The sequence below is a fragment of the Paramisgurnus dabryanus genome, chromosome 5 (assembly GCF_030506205.2).
Source record: "Paramisgurnus dabryanus chromosome 5, PD_genome_1.1, whole genome shotgun sequence".
NCBI lineage: Eukaryota > Metazoa > Chordata > Actinopteri > Cypriniformes > Cobitidae > Paramisgurnus > Paramisgurnus dabryanus.
This window is the reverse complement of record NC_133341.1, coordinates 39150862-39169970: the sequence shown is the minus strand read 5'-3', so window position 1 is coordinate 39169970 and position 19109 is coordinate 39150862. Positions and strand designations below refer to the sequence as shown.

The following is a 19109-nucleotide window of genomic DNA, read 5'->3' as shown; positions in this document are numbered from 1 at the left end:
GAAGAAATGTAATAAGCACTCACATTTGTCAGGATTTTTATTTTAAGTTGCAATAATGTCGGTAAACCATGTCAAGAATTAGATTTAGGTTTATTAAATCAAGTGGAAAATTACATAAAAAACTTGGCAAAGTTCTTTCTTAGAAAAAGATATTGTTAAAAATTGTTCAATCATAGGAATGCTAAATTTATCGGCATTTCTACGTGCAACAGCACATTTAACGACGACTCTTATTTTGAAACTTAAGTCGTCTCTCAACCGGAAGCACGTTCGTTGCTGACCTATTCGGCACAAATAAAATGTGTAATGCGATTTAAACCAAACTATTGTTAGTTTTTTAGCGCTTGTTAATTTAAATAAAAATAGTATTTGTAGTGCATTCCACACACAAAAGAAAGACATTATTATATGTGTTAGTGGTGTAAATATTCTGTAGTGTGGTTTATCATGATGATTATGAGATCGATACGGCGCTTTTTCTCCTGTTCTGCTGTTTACCGCTCGATACATGGACACATGGAGCAAAGTCATCGAATAAAGAGAGTTTCCATAGAGGGAAACATTGGTATGTTTTACAATGACTGGTATTTAACTTCTATCAGTTTCATTTTCACTATTATTTTATACGTTTTTTTCGTCTGTTTTGTTACCACAGTTTTCTAAAATCTATTTTGTGTAAAGCTGCTTTACAACAATGCAAAATAATAAAAACAGCTATAAAAAATAAATTAAATGATATAAGACTGGAAGTTGCTCTGGTCGGGGTTAATTAGCATATTCATGAGTGCCGCAGCCTACGCGTGAAACTAAACATGTCAGACCACGCCCCCCACGTATCACGACAGACTTTACAGAACTAATTATGAGCAATGTTTTATTTGTAAGCATTTATCAGGTGCGGTCCGTGTCAGTTTGGTGCTTTTGTCACTTATACCACCATAAAAATCATCTAACATTGCTAAAATAATAAGCATTAAATCATTGTAGGGATGTCAAGAGATTAACTACATACAAAATAAAAGTGTGTGTTGGCATAATATATTTGTGTGTGTATTGTGTGTAATAATTATGTATATATAAATACACGCACACATACATTTAAGAAAAAAATCTATGTATATTTTTATTTTATTGAAATCTAAATAAATAAATATATATATACATACATGTAAATGTTTCTTAAATACATACATGCATGTGTGTATATTTATATATACGAAAGTATTTCACACAAATATATTACGCAAAAACAAACTTTTATTTTGTATTAATAGTATGCTATTAATCGCGATTAAAATTTTGACAGCCTTAATTCTAGGCAAAAATAAAGAAATTTTTACTTGCTCTTGCCTGTAGGATGAATTATTGCCACGTGCCCCACATTTACATACATTTAAAGGGTTAGTTCACCCCAAAATAGATTTTTTTTCATCATAAATCACCCCTGTGTCATTCTAAACAACCAAGTCTTTTGATTGTCTTTAGCAGTGGCAGCTGGTGAGTTTTCTTCCGAGGGGCGCGAATTCAAAATAAGTGTTCGGAGTGTTGTGTGTTGCTCGTCATTTTAAAATATGTGTTCGTTGAATCATGTAAACCATGTGCATCAGGTGTCTTGTCAAAATAAGTGCCTGCTGCACATGCGTTAAAACTTACTTAACACTAAACTCTGATAACACATGAGATTATGCGAGTATCTGGCAAACGCAAGCGTCACTTTTATCATAAACCCTTTAGACGCGTCTGCAGCAGGCACTTATTTTGACAAGATGAACCACACACATGATAGCTACATGCATGTTGTAACGAGCTTCGCATTGTGCGCCCTCGAAAATAAAGTTAGTTTGATTCAGAATTCTTTTCCCAGAAAAGAATGACAGACATGCAGTTTTGGTCAAAAATATCTAAAAATGTGTTCTGAAGACAATCTTGGTGGTTTAGAACGACACATTTATGATGAAATTGTCATTTTGGGGTGAGCTAACCCTTTAAACGTAACATCTTTAAATAAATATAGAGGTTCATGTTTGTGTTATTAAGAGTTAGTCTTATGTTTAATAGTAATAATTGTCTCTCTTTGTGAACTCAAGCGGTGGGGAAGTCAACATTTGCAAGACTATTACAGAATGCAGGACAGGATTGGGAAGTGATAGCAGAACCCGTCAGCAAATGGCAAAATGTGAACCACATGACTCAGGTCAGACAAGATATCTGGAACTGTGACTTGCATAACCATGTATGTGTGTTGATAGTTAATGCAAGAACGTGCATTTTTTAACATGTGATAGAAATGATTTACCTCTATCCATCCATCATTCAAATACTTTCAGGGCCAATATTAACATGACGTTTTATGTCATGCTTGCACACACATGTGCCCTTTCTAATTTTTGTTTTATCATCATCAGTCAAGCAGTAACCTGTTACAGATGATGTATGAAGATCCAAAGCGCTGGTCTTACACCTTCCAGACCTTTTCCTGCATGAGTCGAGTGCGGACCCAACTGGAACCACCATCTGCCAGGCTACTGGAGTCCAAAGGGAGACCAGTACAGGTGTATGAACGCTCCGTCTACAGCGACAGGTTTGATTTTTGAAGTGCATTTATCATTGAGGATGTATTCAAACAATTACATGTTCTATTATAAAAAGTGCCTTTATACAAGTTATTTACAATTGGTAAGTTAATCAATATTTGATATATTTCCTCAGGTACATCTTTGCTTTAAATATGTTTGAGCTCGGCTGTATAAACTCGACAGAGTGGGCCGTGTATCAGGATTGGCATTCATTTCTTGTTGAGCAGTTTGGCCATCAAATACAATTGGAAGGCGTCATATATCTCCGAGCATCTCCACAGGTCTGTCATCTTATACATGTACTGTTTGTTTTGTCAGGTCCTGAAATATATTATATTATATTATATTAACTGGTCCTGGATGCTGTTTGAGCCATGCTTAAATATAATGCATTATTTAATACAATACAATATTATATGAATATTTATTTATGTACATATGTCTTTACTGCGCTACTTTGCACTTTTGGTCAGGTGCTAACTGCGTTTCTTTGCCTTGTGCCTCCACGTGAAATGACAGTATAGTAAAGATGAATATAATCTAATTAATAATAAAACAGGTCAGTTATGAAACACCTATACTGCCATGAAAATGTTTGCTATTCTTCATTATTAAAGGTAGGGGGGAAGTTTCAAACTCTCACAAAACTTTATTTAGGTAATTATTTCCCTTCTATTAAATAAATAAAATTATAAGTATTAATTTTTTTTTAACTATATTGGTTTTCATGAAAAAGAGGAAAAGGGAAAATCGCAAAACCAGAAAAAAATCAGGATTTGTTTTTAAAAGGGACATTTAAAAATGTAAAATAAATCTTTGGTGTCCCCAGAGTGTGTATGTGCCGTTTAGTAAAAAAAAAACATAAAGATAATTTATTATGGTATATTAAAATTGCCACTTTGTAGGTGTGAGCAAAAATGTCCTGTCTTTGGGTGTGTCCTTTAAAATGCAAATGAGCTGATAAAGCAAACACTGATCCCCATAATGATGGCTTGATCAAATTGAAACTCAATTGTGCTGTCAATTATTATTTTCCCTCTCTCGCGGCACCAAATTGCAGTGCTGTGGTTAGTGCAGATTAAGGGGTGGAATTTTTACAATAAACCCCCTTCTGACATCACAAGGGGAGCCACATTATCGCTACTTTAAATGAATATGATTGAGCTGAATGGTGTTGTTGTGTTCCCCAGATGTGTATGGAGAGATTAGGCAGACGGGGCAGGACAGAGGAACAGGGAGTTCAACTCGACTACCTGGAGAAACTTCACACAAAACATGAAAACTGGCTAATTAACAAGAGTACCAAGTGAGACCTTACTTCTGTTGTTGTTGTGTCCTCTTCATGTTTATATTACTGCAGTACAGTGTACACTCGTGCTTTCCCATATGTGTTTATTATTTAATCATATTTGTTAAGAAAGTAAATACTTGTGGAATAAGTGCACTCTCAAGATGTTCATTATGTCTAATTTTGTATAAAACATTGTAGATGACATCATTGGTTGATCTTTTCTGTTGATACAGGGTTCACTTTGAGCACCTGAAGAAGGTTCCTGTATTAGTTTTAGATGTTGGGGTGGAGTTTGAAAAAGATCCTAATGTGCAGGCCAAGCTTCTAACACAGGTACGGTACTGTATGTCTTAAAAACACTTCTGTGGGGGGAATTTACATCCATCCATCAGTCAGTTTATAATATACCATCTGTAAAATTAAGTTAAGTGACAGGTGGATTGCTGCTGATGTCACTTACGTCGCGATAGGTGGGCGTGGTTTCAGCAGCCAGGCATCTCAGCTCCACCCACATTCCGCCTCTTTGCCCATTTTTGGTTATCCAGGTGGTGACGCGCTGCCAAAATGGGCTGTATGCTACTTAAAGCTTAAAAAATCCTCTACAGAAACCTTTTGGGTGACGCCACGGACGCTACGTCTTTTTTATACAGAAAATATGTCATGATTATATAGTATTACTGTACCATCCTCATTACTAGAAATTGGTAAAAGGATAAAACCAATAATTGAGCATTTATTTCATTCTGATAAACTTTTTTTAACATGACTGACACAATACTTTGAATTTATAAAGACAATTGCTGGTTCACAAGAAGAGTTTTTATTTAGTATTTTTGTGTCTTTAACACTGGGGATTGATGTTGAGTTTTACACTGTAAAAAGTAGAAGTTGGATCAACTTAAAAATACTTCAATTGGTAACACCAAAACAATTAAGTTAAATGAAAAATAACTTACATTTTTAGGTGTTACCAATTGAAGTATTTTTTAAGTTGATGCAACGTCTTACTTTTTATAGTGTAATAAACATATTTTTTCCTTATCTAGGTCGGAGAGTTTTTCAGTGGATTATAAACGGGACCTAAACGCATTTCTGGATTATTACATATGGACCATTTTCACCACTGAGAGACGTGTTTTACCATATCATTGTGCAGTGCATTCACAGATGAGCATAAAATACCACCATGTTCAATGAATGCTTACTTTAACAAGAATGGGTTTTATTAAAAATAGTTTTGTAACATCACTATAAATACTGTTTTCAAAGATTCGGCTATCATCTGATTATATGCAACTTGTCACGTAATGTATTTTTCAAGCATTCGTCAGTTCCCATGAAGCATACAGAATATTTACACATCTGTACTCTAGGAGTTTGTTACAATGTGATATATTTATCAGACTAATGACATTAATATATATAACTGTACTTTCCAAAGACGTTTTTGCTGACTTCTTTTTGTACTCTACAATTAAACAGTTCACAAGTAATTAAAATGTTACATTCTCATGGGTTTATTTAAGGATATTTCTTATGTTTTATTCACTATTCACACACAAACTGATGAAAATGTGTACTGCACTGTAAGTTATACATGTACATGAAAATGCATACAAATCTGCATAATTCACAATTTACTTTTCTTTAAATACAGACCTTAGAGCTGTGCTAGTGTCCACCTGGGTGCAGATGTGCAATAAGAAATTTAAATCCCACACAGACTTGTTAAGAGAAATGTGAGAACTTAACACAAATTTTAACTCGTATGAAAATCCAGCCCGGCCCATCCGATTGCAAGAGACAGTTCACCCAAAAATGAAAATTCTGTCATCATTTACTCACTCTCATGTAGGGCTGCTCGATTATGGGCATAATCGAAATCACGATTTTTAACACGATTACTCAGTGACTTTGAAAACATGCATTTATTTAACCTTTTTATTAAGTAAGTGTTGCAATAGGCTGCATCTGTCAAAGCAGTGGTGCCTTACAAACACATCGGTCCAACAGCACGGCAAGCAATTTATATTTTAATCGCACAAATGTTTGACCTTGATTTTCTTGTTTTTGTAATGATTTGAATCCAACATTTTAAATCAAAAACAATTGATTGCACAGCCCTACTCCCATAATGGGCTTAATCTATACGAGTTTATTCTGTTCTTCACAAAAGAAGATATTCTCATCAAAGACTGTAAAGTTACCCATTCACTACCCCAGCATTTGTTATTCCTAATTTGAAAGTCAATAGGTACCGTCAAATGTGTAGTTACCATCATTTATTAAAATAAAGAAATTGAGTAAATAATGAAAGAATTTTTATCTTTGGGTGAACTGTTACTTTAAGGACAGGTAAAAGATTTCTGTTTTGCACAATGATTCTGACATTTAAATTGTGGGAAAAGTTTAATCATCACCTGACACTTTAACTTTCAATACATTTTAGTTTCTTTCATTCATAAACTAATATTAAAAATGACCCTCACAATTGCAATTTATCACAATCTTATCACCAACTTTATTTTTGATAATAGTTTCAGAAATCATTACGGGGGAGTAGAAGAAATAAACATTCAAACTGAAAATCCATTGCTGTGAAACGATATGCATTCACAGAAGGCAGGTTTTATATGATAAACTTTATCCATTTGTGTTTTTACTGAACACAACATAAATCCAGTGATGAACTGCTGGTTTATTATTGCATCCTCTCTTTACATTGTTTAAAAATGACATCATTAAAATACTTTCAATATACCATTTACTGAAGCACCACAGAAACTTATAACTGAGCAAATACATATGATTTTAATTTGCACATTTAGAGACGTCCTTTGGACCTGATGATGCCAAGACATTTACAGTAAAAACATCTGGGTTACCTGAAGTCAAACTCCTCCGGTTATACGAGCCAGCACGTTTTAAGAGAGGTGTTTTATTTTTAATATTAATACATGACCAGTTCCCATTGATTCTCAAAGCCATGGTGACTTCATGTAAAAAGGCATGTGCACATTTAAATCTCATGCACATGTTTAGTCATTGTAAACAAGTGTGTTTGTGTTCAGGCACAGATGAGCTCAGTTTCCTGGACGTGAATCTGTGGCGACACCTGCCACAGCGAATGAGGTCAATCTTCAGCAAAAGTGAGTCGACCGGGGCCTTCGCTCTTCATCCAACGTCTGTAACGTTTCCACCTCGAGTCCGTGGCCATCTTCATCTTCATCTCTTCCTCCTGCTCCTCTTTGTAGGCCTGTCACACACACAAATAATGCACAGGTGGCAGGATTAACAAACCGAAACTGCAAAGATCTGACACTTTACATCAAATACTAATATTAGTGCAGTCCTTATTCTATTCCCAAATTCGTCTGACAAACTGTATCAAAATTTCTTAGCCATAAATAGGATAATACCTGAAAAGATTTCATCTCAAGCAGTACAAAATAAAAGAAAATCTCTGACTGTGTCAAACCCCGACCTCATACTTGTCTTTGATCCAGAGCTCCTTCTCCAAAAAAGTCTCTATCAGGTTACTGTCCAGACTGTCGAACTGAGCTTGGGCCATCTTCATGTATCTGCGGATCAGGTAAAGTTTCTCCTCGTCGCCGTACTCTTCCCCGCGGAGGGTGAAACGATAAAACCAGGAACAGTACCATGCCACGTAGATGCACAGATAGTAGGGGAACAGGATGATTTTACACAAGAGGATGTCAGATATTTTGGGCTTCTGATAGCCCCCTTTGATGTCTATTTTGTTTTTGATAATGTCTCTGATGATCTGCTCCTCTTCCTCACGGATCTCCTCTTTGGATCGCCGGTTCCTTCCCTTCTCTTTGGTTCTGTTCAGCAGACCCTGCTGTTTGGCCAGTTCGGTGGCCTGGATGCGATACTTGGGAACGGTCATCAGGTAGTTGATAGCTTCTGTGTAACTACTCCACCAGCTGTAATACTAGATAAAAAAAACATTTATTTATTTTAAATTGATTCTGATTTAATGAACCACAATCAAAGCCCTTATACACCTGCTGTCATACATTAATGGTTTGCCTGGCAATCATTGTAATGTTTAAATAACAAAAAGCAAAAAGTACAAATATTACACAGTTGAATGAAAGCTCTTACCTGAAATAGTGAAATTGCACAAACAGTTACGAGTATTACTATCCTAACATCAACTTTGGGAGCAAGTCTTCTCCTGTAGTATGTGTAGTAGTGACTGTAATATTCCTCTGGGTGGTCCAGCATGTAATCGTAGTCCCTACGCGACTCCTCATCCTGAAACATACACATTCATTCATCATTAAAGGGATACTTCACCGATTTAGCATTCAGCTTTGTATCTGTAGAAACCCGGCAGTATTACTGAATGACCATGTTTCCCTCCCTCATTTCCCCCTGAGAGGAGAGATTTCTGCATTTTGGTTCTGCAAAAAAGTCCTCCGATGATGTAATATGACGATTTTTGCATCATCGGAGGACTTTTTTGCAGAACCAAAATGCAGATATCTGTCTTCTCAGGGGGAAATGATGGAGGGAAACATGGTCATTCAGTAATACTGCCGGGTTTCTACAGATACAAAGCTGAATGCTAAATCGGTGAAGTATCCCTTTAACAGTTACAGGGATGATGTATTTTTGTAGGCCAAGTTAGCTGGGATTTTTAATACTTAGACGATTTGTCCATCAAAATAATCTTCACAAATCGTTTATGAAGTTTAAGTCTAAATGCATTTATTAGAAAATAAAAAGCTATTTATTTGTGTATGACGACAGCCATCAGACGTCTAGGCTTAAACAAGGCAAGATCTGTGAAAATTAGGGTCGCAAAGGGGCGGGAAGTTTTCCGCAAATTAATCAGAAACTCAATCTGGGGAATTTTGGAAATATTCCAAATTGGAATTTATAGGAATTATTTGGAAAGGTATATAAACTATATCATATACAAACATAAATAAACATTTTACTTGGTCATAAGCAGACATGCACACAAAGTAATACAAATGTATTTTAAATTGTAAGTAGAACTTAGTTGATTCTTTTATTGAGCAACACAAAAGCATAATAAACATTATTGTAGTTATTATAGTAGTGCTAGTTTACATTTAGATATCTGATTTACTGGCTAGAGTTAGGTATTTGCTAGTTAAACTGCTAAAATGCAGCAAGTGTCACTTACATAAAAAAAACAAGAAAACGTAAAACTCTACTGTGGCCACAATATAATCACGAAATAAAAAGTGCAATTTATAATAATGCATATGCAATAATATATAAATGAGGTTCAGTGCACTGACAGTTGAGATGATTCACCACTAGTAAAAGAGGATCTGACCTATAACCTTTTAGTTACTAGTGCAGATGTATTTAACCAGTAGACATAAACAGGTTACCTTGAGTGTCTCGTATGCTGTGGCGATGAGGAGAAACTTCTGCTGCGCAGACTCTCGCGTGTCTTCGTTCTCGCCGGGCTGATATTTGTCCGGGTGATATCTCCTGGCCAGCTGTCGGTAAGCGCGTCCGATATCCGCCTTAGCGGCGTCACGAGAGACGCCGAGCACTTCATAGCAGCTCTGGGTCCCGCAGTACAGTCCTTCAATGAGCGCAGAGACCGAACTTACAAGAGTACACAGAAGAAAACCCACACAAATCCACGCAGAGCGTCTCAGCACCGCGGACACCGCCATGTCAGCATACTGCTGCTGTCGCGCTCCGATGACGCAATGATCACGCGACTAACCTGATAGAACTTTCGCTGGATTTAGTTGATAAAATCATAATATTTTTTTAATACACATGTGAAACTCTTCTGTTCGTTGATATAGCTGTTATATTTGTTGATTTATTGATCATGAATGCCATTTTTTGCAATGTTTAAAATAAAAAATGCAGGACTTTTATATGCCATTTCAAGTGGACTCTTATATAATATTATATTTATTTATTTATTTATTCTTTATCTCCTTAATATATCTGCTTAATATCAAATTTATTTTGAGCGCAGGAGATGTCGTATTTACAAGTAGTACAGTCTAATATAGTCTTTTATATAAATGACAGATAAAATCAGTAAACTTAAAGCACTTTTATTTTATTTTATTTAAATTTTTCAATCAACACAGACATGAAAAAAGTGAAAAACAAAACATAAAATTATACAATCTAGGTGAAGTAATAGTGGGTCTTTTCAGAGCTCATATTATATTTTACAAACAATTCCCTAAAATGTTTTATTTTTTTATTTCTCATTAGTGTGTCTGTTTTAATAAATTCTTAAATATTGTTAAACATTCATATTATTAATACTTTTTTAATTTCCCCTAAATATTAACTAATCTTGCATTTTCCCTGTTTTTGTTTTTTATGTAAATTTAGTCGGTGTTCTTCAGAATTTTGAAATGAGTTTTTTTGTGTGTGTGTGTGTTTAGAACGGTAAGTAAAATACTCTCATACACATTTATTAATTTTTGTTTATTTAAAAAAAAAAAACATTTAGCACCGATGTTGTCTATATATTAATTTTAACCCTATATTATTGTCTGCCCACTATACCCAAGTGACCATTTACGAATTAGATTTGATCATAAACCTTTACATACACATCACTTTCGCGCAGCTTTCAATCCCACAATCCACCTTGAGCGTGTGCGCAACGCGACAGTGGAAACGCTAGATGCATAGCGAGGAGAAGACGCGTCAGGTGGAGGGAAAGATGATGAAGAAGAAAAAGCAGCAGCAGCAGCAGCGAAATTTATCAACATTAGTGACGTGTTTAGGTTAAGGTACAGGTTAGTGTCATCTGTAAATAGCTTTGTGTCCTTTACTCAAATTTTACCAACAAATTTACTACTGGCAAACGTCATCACTACAGACGATGATACAGACCATAGTTACATTGCAAAGTATATTAGCAAACTAATATCCAAGTTGACTCACAGTACATTTAGGTGACCTTCCATGATGAAGTTATGAAAAGTCAGTAAAAGTAGGAAACCTAGGACATTGAGTTTATGTCTACAGAAAGAAATACTTTGGAGTCAAATATACTGATATAAATCATGTCTGCCTCATTACCTCCAGACCAGTGGTTGTCAAACTAGGGGCCAAGGGGTCGCAAGATTGTGCCTGGCGGTCCCAGTTTAATGACATTTTATAAAATACATGAATGTATCATAAATTCTGTGTAACTGTACCTAAGAAAATAAGGCTATTAGCCAACAGCACTACATTGTATAATTTAATATGTTTTGTTTAATTCAAATAGTATGTTTTAGAATAATTTATGACACCAAACATTCTTTGGGGGCCACAAATGGCACAAAGGGGGGCCGCATGCCAGAAAAGTTTGAGAACCACTGCTCTGGACTGCTTGTTTTTGCTTAGACTGTAATATATTTATTTTAGGCATGCAAAGAATATGGTTGTCAGACAGTGCTTTTAAAATGTGTATACATGGTTATCTGTATCTAGCTCAACTCTGGATTAGTCCCACTTCGGTAAGATTGCTTTATAATTATCAATTTAAAGTGTCAGGCGGAGATCTTTAATGATGAATTCATCACACATTCACTTACTTTGTGTCATAACCGCAGTTTCCAGTTGACATATTAACTGTGAGAATTTCAGTAATTGGCCCGTGTTTTGGAAAACGCTTTTCCCTGAGGCACGTGGACTCACGGACGATAGACTTTCTTAGAGACAAACAACTGTCCAAACTTGACAGCGACATTTAAACACAACTGATGTCCAGATAACTGTTGGATAAGGTTAACAAACACAACTTTCAGTGGGGTTTTCCAATGACGATATCTCTCTGAGTCAGTCTACTTCTGAATATTTTTAAGACTTAGTGATATCACATTTATTGAGATAAGTTGTGTTCAAGTAATGCAGTTTTAGAAATACAAAGCATCAGCTGTTTTTTATGCGACCGCAGCGAGAAAAATACAAATGCTGCAGAAATCTACATCCACACAAAACTGTGAGACCAGACACAAGGTCTGTGGGTCTATTCTTGTTTATTTTAGCATAAATAAATGCAGCAAGATACTAACATAATTTCCATCCCATTGTATTGTGCAAAGTAAAGCCCAGGATACACTTCAGGATTTTTGGCTGTCCTGGACGAAAGATTGCCATTGTATAACAATCGTTGCATTGCTCTTCAGTGGTGGTCCTATATGTCGTACAGAGAGAGAGGTTCAAAGACGGACGTTTTCTTGGTCTTGCAACCAAAGATAGCCTACGATAGTTTTCTGACAGTGTAAGAGATTCAGCATGAACTACATTGTGTTAATTTACAAGTAGCGTATGCTGATGTCGCCGAGCTAACGTGTGTCGCAGTTGCCACAAAATAAAAATCAGTCGGTGTCATCATTGTCTACATGTCTGCATCTCGCACATTGTGATAATGTAATGATCTAATAGGATGGCAAAAATCGTGGAGGGGCACTGTTCACATTTCGCGTCTGAAATTGTGCGAAAAATGCGACAACGTTGCTTTCCTTCTTTCCAAAGCGCTCAGATGCTTGCACCCTGTATCGCCTGCCATTACTAAGCGACCATGAGCCGTACTCTCCATAGATTAAGCAATGCGTCTCCATGCATTGTTTTTTTTATTTGTGTCAAAATTTTTAGCCGCTTGACAGGTGGTATAGCTCTGGGTATCCCTGTACAGCTATGATCAGCTGTTTGTCCATCTCGAGTTGATACGGGATGATTAGGGTTGGGTACCATTCACATTCTTACCAGTATCAGTACCTGAAAATAGGTAACATAACTAGGGGTGCAACGGATCACAAAACTCACGGTTCGGATCACATTACGGATTTTGAGGCACGGATCGGATCATTTTTCGGATCAGCAAAAAAAAAGTATGGGAAAATTCTAATAACAAATCAAGAAATTACAAACATTTATAAAAAGAACAAGGTTGCACATTAAGTAAGGTCTAAAATCATTAGTTACAGAAATCAAATGAATAATAACACTGCATTTATTGTATAAATTAAATGTAATTATTATTTTTTTAAAGCTTCAGAAGTGATTTTCTCTTTGTCTTGGGTTCTTTGATTAACATTAATGACACAGACTTAAGTAGGTCAATTGAGCTTACTGTCTCTTCAAGACCAAATATGCACAGACTGCATCTCTCCGTTTGTGCACTACCGAGTCCCCTTAAACGAGCGCACAGACACAGATAGAGGGCGAATTACAGACGGCGCAGCATTACAGTCGTCCCACATAAAAACGTTACGTTGTTTTTCATTGCTCTATTAGCCAAATGTATTTTAATACACTACAGTATGAGAGAGAGTAGCGCAACTCTCTGAAATTTAAACATCAAGAGTTCTGATCTTTGAAGGATGATTACGTCTGACTCGAGCTGGACCGGACGCATTCAACCGCACGCGTGCGTTTGTGCGTAAAGTAAACTGATCACTTTAGCGCCGTTTTGCAGTTAAACTGTTTAAAATCACTTGAATGTTAACATTTGCAAACCTTTATAACACTTACAAATGATAAACTTTCCCTATTTAAATTTGCGTATTAATCCGCGAATCACATGCGAGCCGAACCGTGGGTCGTGATCCGTACGGATCACGGATCAACTGCGATCCGTTGCACCACTAAACATAACCAGCGGTACCTTTATTCAGTACCGTATTTTCCAGACTATAAGTCGCTCCGGAGTATAAGTTGCATCAGTCAAAAGTGCGGTTTGAAAAAGAAAAAACATAAATAAGTCGCACTGGACTATATGTCACATTTATTTAGAAAATGATTTCACAAAATCCAAGCCCAAGATACAGACATTTAATCTGGAAAGGCAAGTTATTCAACTAAACAATAGCACAGAACAGCTGGCTGAATAGGTGTCCGTACATGTTAACGTAACATTAACAGTTAATTACACGATACACAATAGCATACGGAACATACCTGAGATGCTGCATAGGCTAAATTAACACGACAAGCCAAATCAAGTTCAAAAAGGTCCCGAAGTTATTCCGCATCACTGAATCCATTGAATTACATAAATACAAGAGAGGCATAAAGTGGACTCTTGCGGCTGTAGATGATAATGGTTTCTCTTAGTTCATTTTGAAGTACACTGCAAAAAATTATTTTCAAGAAAAAAAATTCTTTGTATTTTTGTCTTGTTTTCATTAAAAATATAAAACATTCTTAAATTAAGATGCTTTTTCTTGATGAGCAAAATGGCCCAAGAAAATAAGTCTAGTTTTTAGACCAAAAATATCAAATTTAAGTGATTTTGTGCATAAAACAAGCAAAAAATCTGCCAATGGGGTAAGCAAAAAATCACTTAAATTTGATATTTTTGGTCTAAAAACTAGACTTATTTTCTTGGGTCGTTTTGCCCAGACTTTTTAGATATTTTTATTGAAAGCAAGAAAAAAATACTAAGAATTTTTTTTCTTGAAAATGTTTTTTTTGCAGTGTAAGTCACACCTGACTTCAAGTTCCAGGACCCACCAAAATGTGAAAAAAGTGGTACTTATAGTCCAGAAAATACAGTACTTTACTTTGTGTAATAACAAAAGCGTTTATTTCAGTGAAAAATAAGTCCAAACCTCGCAATTTTTACATTTTGCTATTTATAGGGATGCACCGAATTTTCGGCAACCAAAATTATTCATCCGGAAATAGTAAGAAATCAATTTTCAGTGTTCGGCCGAACAAGTGAAAAGGCCAAATAAACTTTACCGAATAATGAGGTTTTTTATGACGCAATCAAATGGCAACCAGTAAGAGGTGCGCAAATGCAGCAAACATGTTGGTAAAAGCATTTTAAAGTGTCCGAGAGAGCGGAGAAAACATACAGCACTACAAGTTTAATTTATCATTTAAAATCAAGTCATCCTGAACACCATGCAGCATATAAGAAAGACACGGCGGCGATCCTGGGAATTTGTCTGCTGAATGAACGGAGAAGCACGGGAGAAGGAGAGATTTTAGCGTCAGCAGTATGTAATAAAAACTTCCTAGAACCAGTAAAGTCCTACAATGACAAACAAGCTTATATTATGAGAAATAAAACATTTATTAACAATAAGCTTTTTGTTAGATTTCTTTTTGGGGCGCTTTTCCTCTGTCATCTCTCTCTCTCTCTCCTTTTACTCGTGCATGACCGTGCATGCAGGCGTGCGTCCGCTGCTCAACATACAGTGCTATATAAGTGCAAGTTTCTTAAGGCAGAGTAATGAAAAGTTATTTGCAACTTTAATTAATATCTGTTTAGCCAAAACTCATTTATGGTGGTTAAATATAAATGCAGACATGCAGATGAAATGAACATAAATTAATCCTTATTAAAGTTACAAAAGTTATTAAGTCAAGACAAGTAAATGCATTTGTTTGTTCTCATTTTGTAATTAACATTAGAAACAAACAGCATCAGGCCACTTTAGGAGTACACAGATCGACAACAGCATCCTGGATCCCAGGGGACTCATGATCATATTTATCTGATTCAGAGCGAGGTTATTATCGTGGCATTTGACCTCTTTCCCGATCACGCAGACTATCACCTGATGGGTATTTGTTCTCTCATCGTCCCTCTTGCGTAACACAATTTCTATTCCTGGAGTTGGTCAGAGCGTCTCTCTGTTTGCACAGTGCAAACTTTAGTCACGCTGTACTCTCGGAGTCTCGCTGCTGTTAAACGGAGAGAGCCGAGCTTTTGGAAAGAGCATCTGAAGTGCATTAGTCTCCAGAGATAAGAACTGAGCGAAAGGCAAATTTATTCAGCTGCACATAGATCTGCCTTCGCCTTTTACCCCAAGATTGCCAAAGCAAAGAGGACAGCTGAGGAGAATCTCGCATTTTTGATCAGAAAGTTTAAGGGACAGATATGAAGAGATAAAAGAACGTTAAGCTCTGTTAGATCTCGGCAGGGTTTGGGGACTGGTGGAGAATATTAATTCATATTGAGGGTGTTTCTAGGTTCTAGTTTGGTTTGTGTTGTGTTTTGTGTTAAAATGACAAAATTACCACAATTAAGGAGATTAATGGGGTTTGGATAACATCTCACACTGATTGTTAAAGTTTTTCTCTTATTGTGTGTTGGTGCAACTTTATAAGATCAAACATCTTTTGCAAGCTGTCTGTCATGTTAACTAATCATTACAGGTTGAGCCAGTGACCAAAACTTTATTTAAAGAGATTTAAATGGAAAGCTCACCCAAAAATGAAAATTCTGTCATCGTTTGTTATATTTTTCTTCGTTCTGATTCAAACAAAGGAAGATATTTTTAAGCAATGATTGTAACCAAACCGATCAGAAGCCCTATTGACTTCCATAGTAATTTCTTTTATCCTATATGGATGTCAAAAGGGCTTTTGATGGTCCCTTTAAGACCATCATTTGTAGCACAACAGGGTATTTTTCAATGCCGAGTTTGGTCTTGTCCATACAATGGCAGTAAATAGCTTCTATTGTTTCAGGCTTTAAAAAGGAGGGGGGAAGTAATAAAATATTTTTATGTGACTTGTGCTGTATATTGCTGTAGTGTTGTGAAAGCATATGGTAGATGAAAAATAAACCAAAATGCAATTATTTGGAAAATCTTGACCTTGGCTGAAAGCAAATCCTGTGCAGCCCAAATTAAATATGGTGACACGTCAAAAGTAATACAATAATGTCAAATGTTGTTTTCACCGTGCCTCCATATATTGTATTTTTTGACTATATATATAATAATAAATTAGATTGATTTGATTTCTGGCAGTATTAAGATTTTCACAAAATGATAAATTGCATTTTGGTTTGTTTCTATTTTTAAACGCACTCTTCCTTTAAATTTATTCCAAGAAACTGATTGGTTGAAGGTAAAAATCATTAATAAGAAGTGTAACCATGGAAAAATGAGGCTATAAAGAGTAAATATTCAAATAAAAAACAAAGCTGCATGTTTTGAAAAGAGATTGTCATGACATAAACAACATTTAAAGTTATAAAAAAGTAATTAATATAAAGTAATTAATATAAAATAAAGCTCGTTTGTAGGCGCAGCTTATTATGACAACCTGTTTTTACGATTCAAGGTTGTTTTGCATAATGCGTCAGAAATTATGCATTAGAAACAACTCGCGTTGCACACAGTCAAGGGGATCGCACACCGGACGCGCAGCGTTGTTCTAAAAAAATCAAACACATTGTTTTCTATGAGTATACGCACACCGGTGCCGACAGGTGGGGCCTGTCCGCGGCGCCCAGCTACGACTCAGGAAGTCGTATAACATCATATTTGTCCCACATCATTAACGATTAACACTTGCTGCTAAGGTATATTTTGCATTTTGAAGTAGACACTATCTGACTAAGCTCACGATATTTAATGTGCACTTCCGGTATACGATACCTCCGAGTTGTTCTAGACGCGACTCGGCGCGGCGCTGCACGCCACTGAGCTGCACGTTCGGTGTGCGACCCCTTTCAGGATCATCCTAAGGTTGTTTGCATAATGCGTCAGAAATTATGCATTAGAAACAACTCGCGTTGCACACAGTCAAGGATATCGCACACCGGACGCGCAGCGTTGTTCTAAAAAAATCAAACACATTGTTTTCTATGAGTATACGCACACCGGTGCCGACAGGTGGGGCCTGTCCGCGGCGCCCAGCTACGACTCAGGAAGTCGTATAACATCATATTTGTTCCAAATCATTAACGATTAACACTGGCTGCTAAGGTATATTTTGCATTTTGCAGTAGACGCTATCTGACTAAGCTCACGATATTTAATGTGCACTTCCAGAGTACGATACCTCCGAGTTGTCCTAGACGCGACTCGACGCGGCGCTGCACGGCACTGAGCTGCACGTCCGGTGTGCGACCCCTTTCAGGATCATCCAAAGGTTGTTTGCATAATGCGTCAGAAATTATGCATTACAAACAACTCGCGTTGCACACAGTCAAGGGGATCGCACACCGGACGCGCAGCACAGCGCCGTTCTAAAAAAATCCAACACATTGTTTTCTATGAGTATACGCACACCGGTGCCGACAGGTGGGGCCTGTCCGCGGCGCCCAGCTACGACTCAGGAAGTCGTATAACATCATATTTGTTCATAATCATTAACGATTAACACTGGCTGCTAAGGTATATTTTGCATTTTGAAGTAGATGCTATCTGACTAAGCTCGCGATTTTTTTATGTGCACTTCCGGTGTACGATACCTCCGAGTTGTCCTAGACGCGACTCGACGCGGCGCTGCACGGCACTGAGCTGCACGTCCGGTGTGCGACCCCTTTCAGGACCTTCCAAAGGTTGTTTGCATAATGCGTCAGAAATTATGCATTACAAACAACTCGCGTTGCACACAGTCAAGGGGATCGCACACCGGACGCGCAGCACAGCGCCGTTCTAAAAAAATCCAACACATTGTTTTCTATGAGTATACGCACACCGGTGCCGACAGGTGGGGCCTGTCCGCGGCGCCCAGCTACGACTCAGGAAGTCGTATAACATCATATTTGTTCATAATCATTAACGATTAACACTTGCTGCTAAGGTATATTTTGCATTTTGAAGTAGATGCTATCTGACTAAGCTCGCGATTTTTTTATGTGCACTTCCGGTGTACGATACCTCCGAGTTGTCCTAGACGCCACTTGACGCGGCGCTGCACGGCACTGAGCTGCACGTCCGGTGTGCGACCCCTTTCAGGATCATCCTAAGGTTGTTTGCATAATGCGTCAGAAATTATGCATTAGAAACAACTCGCGTTGCACACAGTCAAGGGGATCGCACACCGGACGCGCAGCGCCGTCCTAAAAAAATCAAACACATTGTTTTCTATGAGTATACGCACAACGGTGCCGACAGGTGGGGCCTGTCCGCGGCGCCCAGCTACGACTCAGGAAGTCGTATAACATCATATTTGTTCCTAATCATTAACGATTAACACTGGCTGCTAAGGTATATTTTGCATTTTGAAGTAGATGCTATCTGACTAAGCTCGCGATTTTTTTATGTGCACTTCCGGTGTACGATACCTCCGAGTTGTCCTAGATGCGACTTGACGCACGTACGGTGTGCGACCCCTTTCAGGATCATCCAAACCTATACCCAGAACATTAGAGCATGATGCAATCCATCATGAGAGCCAATAGCGTTTCACATTCAAAGCTGATGTAATAATGCAGTCGTTCACGACACACAAGAGCCACTAGCTGCATTTCCATTACCCTTAAAATTGCGCAAATTGACATT

At 37.1% G+C, this 19109-nt stretch overlaps 2 protein-coding genes across 3 annotated transcripts; one reads left to right on the top strand and one right to left on the bottom strand.

The window, feature by feature from the left end:
• The first annotated feature begins 264 nt into the window (after window positions 1-264).
• On the top strand, window positions 265-5307 carry dguok (deoxyguanosine kinase). 2 transcript variants are annotated; one of them, XM_065284061.1, is made up of 7 exons: window positions 265-565; window positions 2088-2194; window positions 2406-2581; window positions 2710-2857; window positions 3767-3882; window positions 4101-4200; window positions 4914-5307. In XM_065284061.1, exons 1-7 carry the CDS (start codon window positions 448-450, stop codon window positions 4938-4940), a joined length of 792 nt encoding a protein of 263 aa, XP_065140133.1. In that variant the 5' UTR covers window positions 265-447; the 3' UTR covers window positions 4941-5307. The 2 variants fall into 2 exon arrangements, with proteins under 2 accessions (XP_065140133.1, XP_065140134.1); XM_065284062.2 differs by lacking the exon at window positions 265-565 and adding an exon at window positions 1877-1972.
• A 956-nt stretch (window positions 5308-6263) lies between these two features.
• On the bottom strand, window positions 6264-9599 carry dnajc25 (DnaJ (Hsp40) homolog, subfamily C, member 25). The gene is made up of 4 exons (XM_065284060.1): window positions 9264-9599; window positions 7996-8148; window positions 7352-7822; window positions 6264-7123 (listed from the first exon to the last, which is right to left on the bottom strand). The coding sequence occupies exons 1-4, from the start codon at window positions 9555-9557 to the stop codon at window positions 7001-7003; spliced, it is 1041 nt and encodes a 346-aa protein (XP_065140132.1). The 5' UTR covers window positions 9558-9599; the 3' UTR covers window positions 6264-7000.
• Between the last annotated feature and the right edge of the window lie 9510 nt (window positions 9600-19109).

Bases quoted from the DNA above. Each gene is read 5' to 3' on its own strand.
- dguok (XM_065284061.1), top strand. From the start codon at position 448: ATGATGATTATGAGATCGATACGGCGCTTTTTCTCCTGTTCTGCTGTT. The intron at 2,195-2,405 runs GTCAGACAAGAT...TATCATCATCAG, and splicing joins ATGTGAACCACATGACTCAG to TCAAGCAGTAACCTGTTACA. The intron at 4,201-4,913 runs GTACGGTACTGT...TTCCTTATCTAG, and splicing joins AGGCCAAGCTTCTAACACAG to GTCGGAGAGTTTTTCAGTGG.
- dnajc25 (XM_065284060.1), bottom strand. From the start codon at position 9,557: ATGGCGGTGTCCGCGGTGCTGAGACGCTCTGCGTGGATTTGTGTGGGT. The intron at 8,149-9,263 runs GTAACCTGTTTA...TGTATGTTTCAG, and splicing joins CAGCATACGAGACACTCAAG to GATGAGGAGTCGCGTAGGGA. The intron at 7,823-7,995 runs GTAAGAGCTTTC...TTTTTTATCTAG, and splicing joins GTGCAATTTCACTATTTCAG to TATTACAGCTGGTGGAGTAG.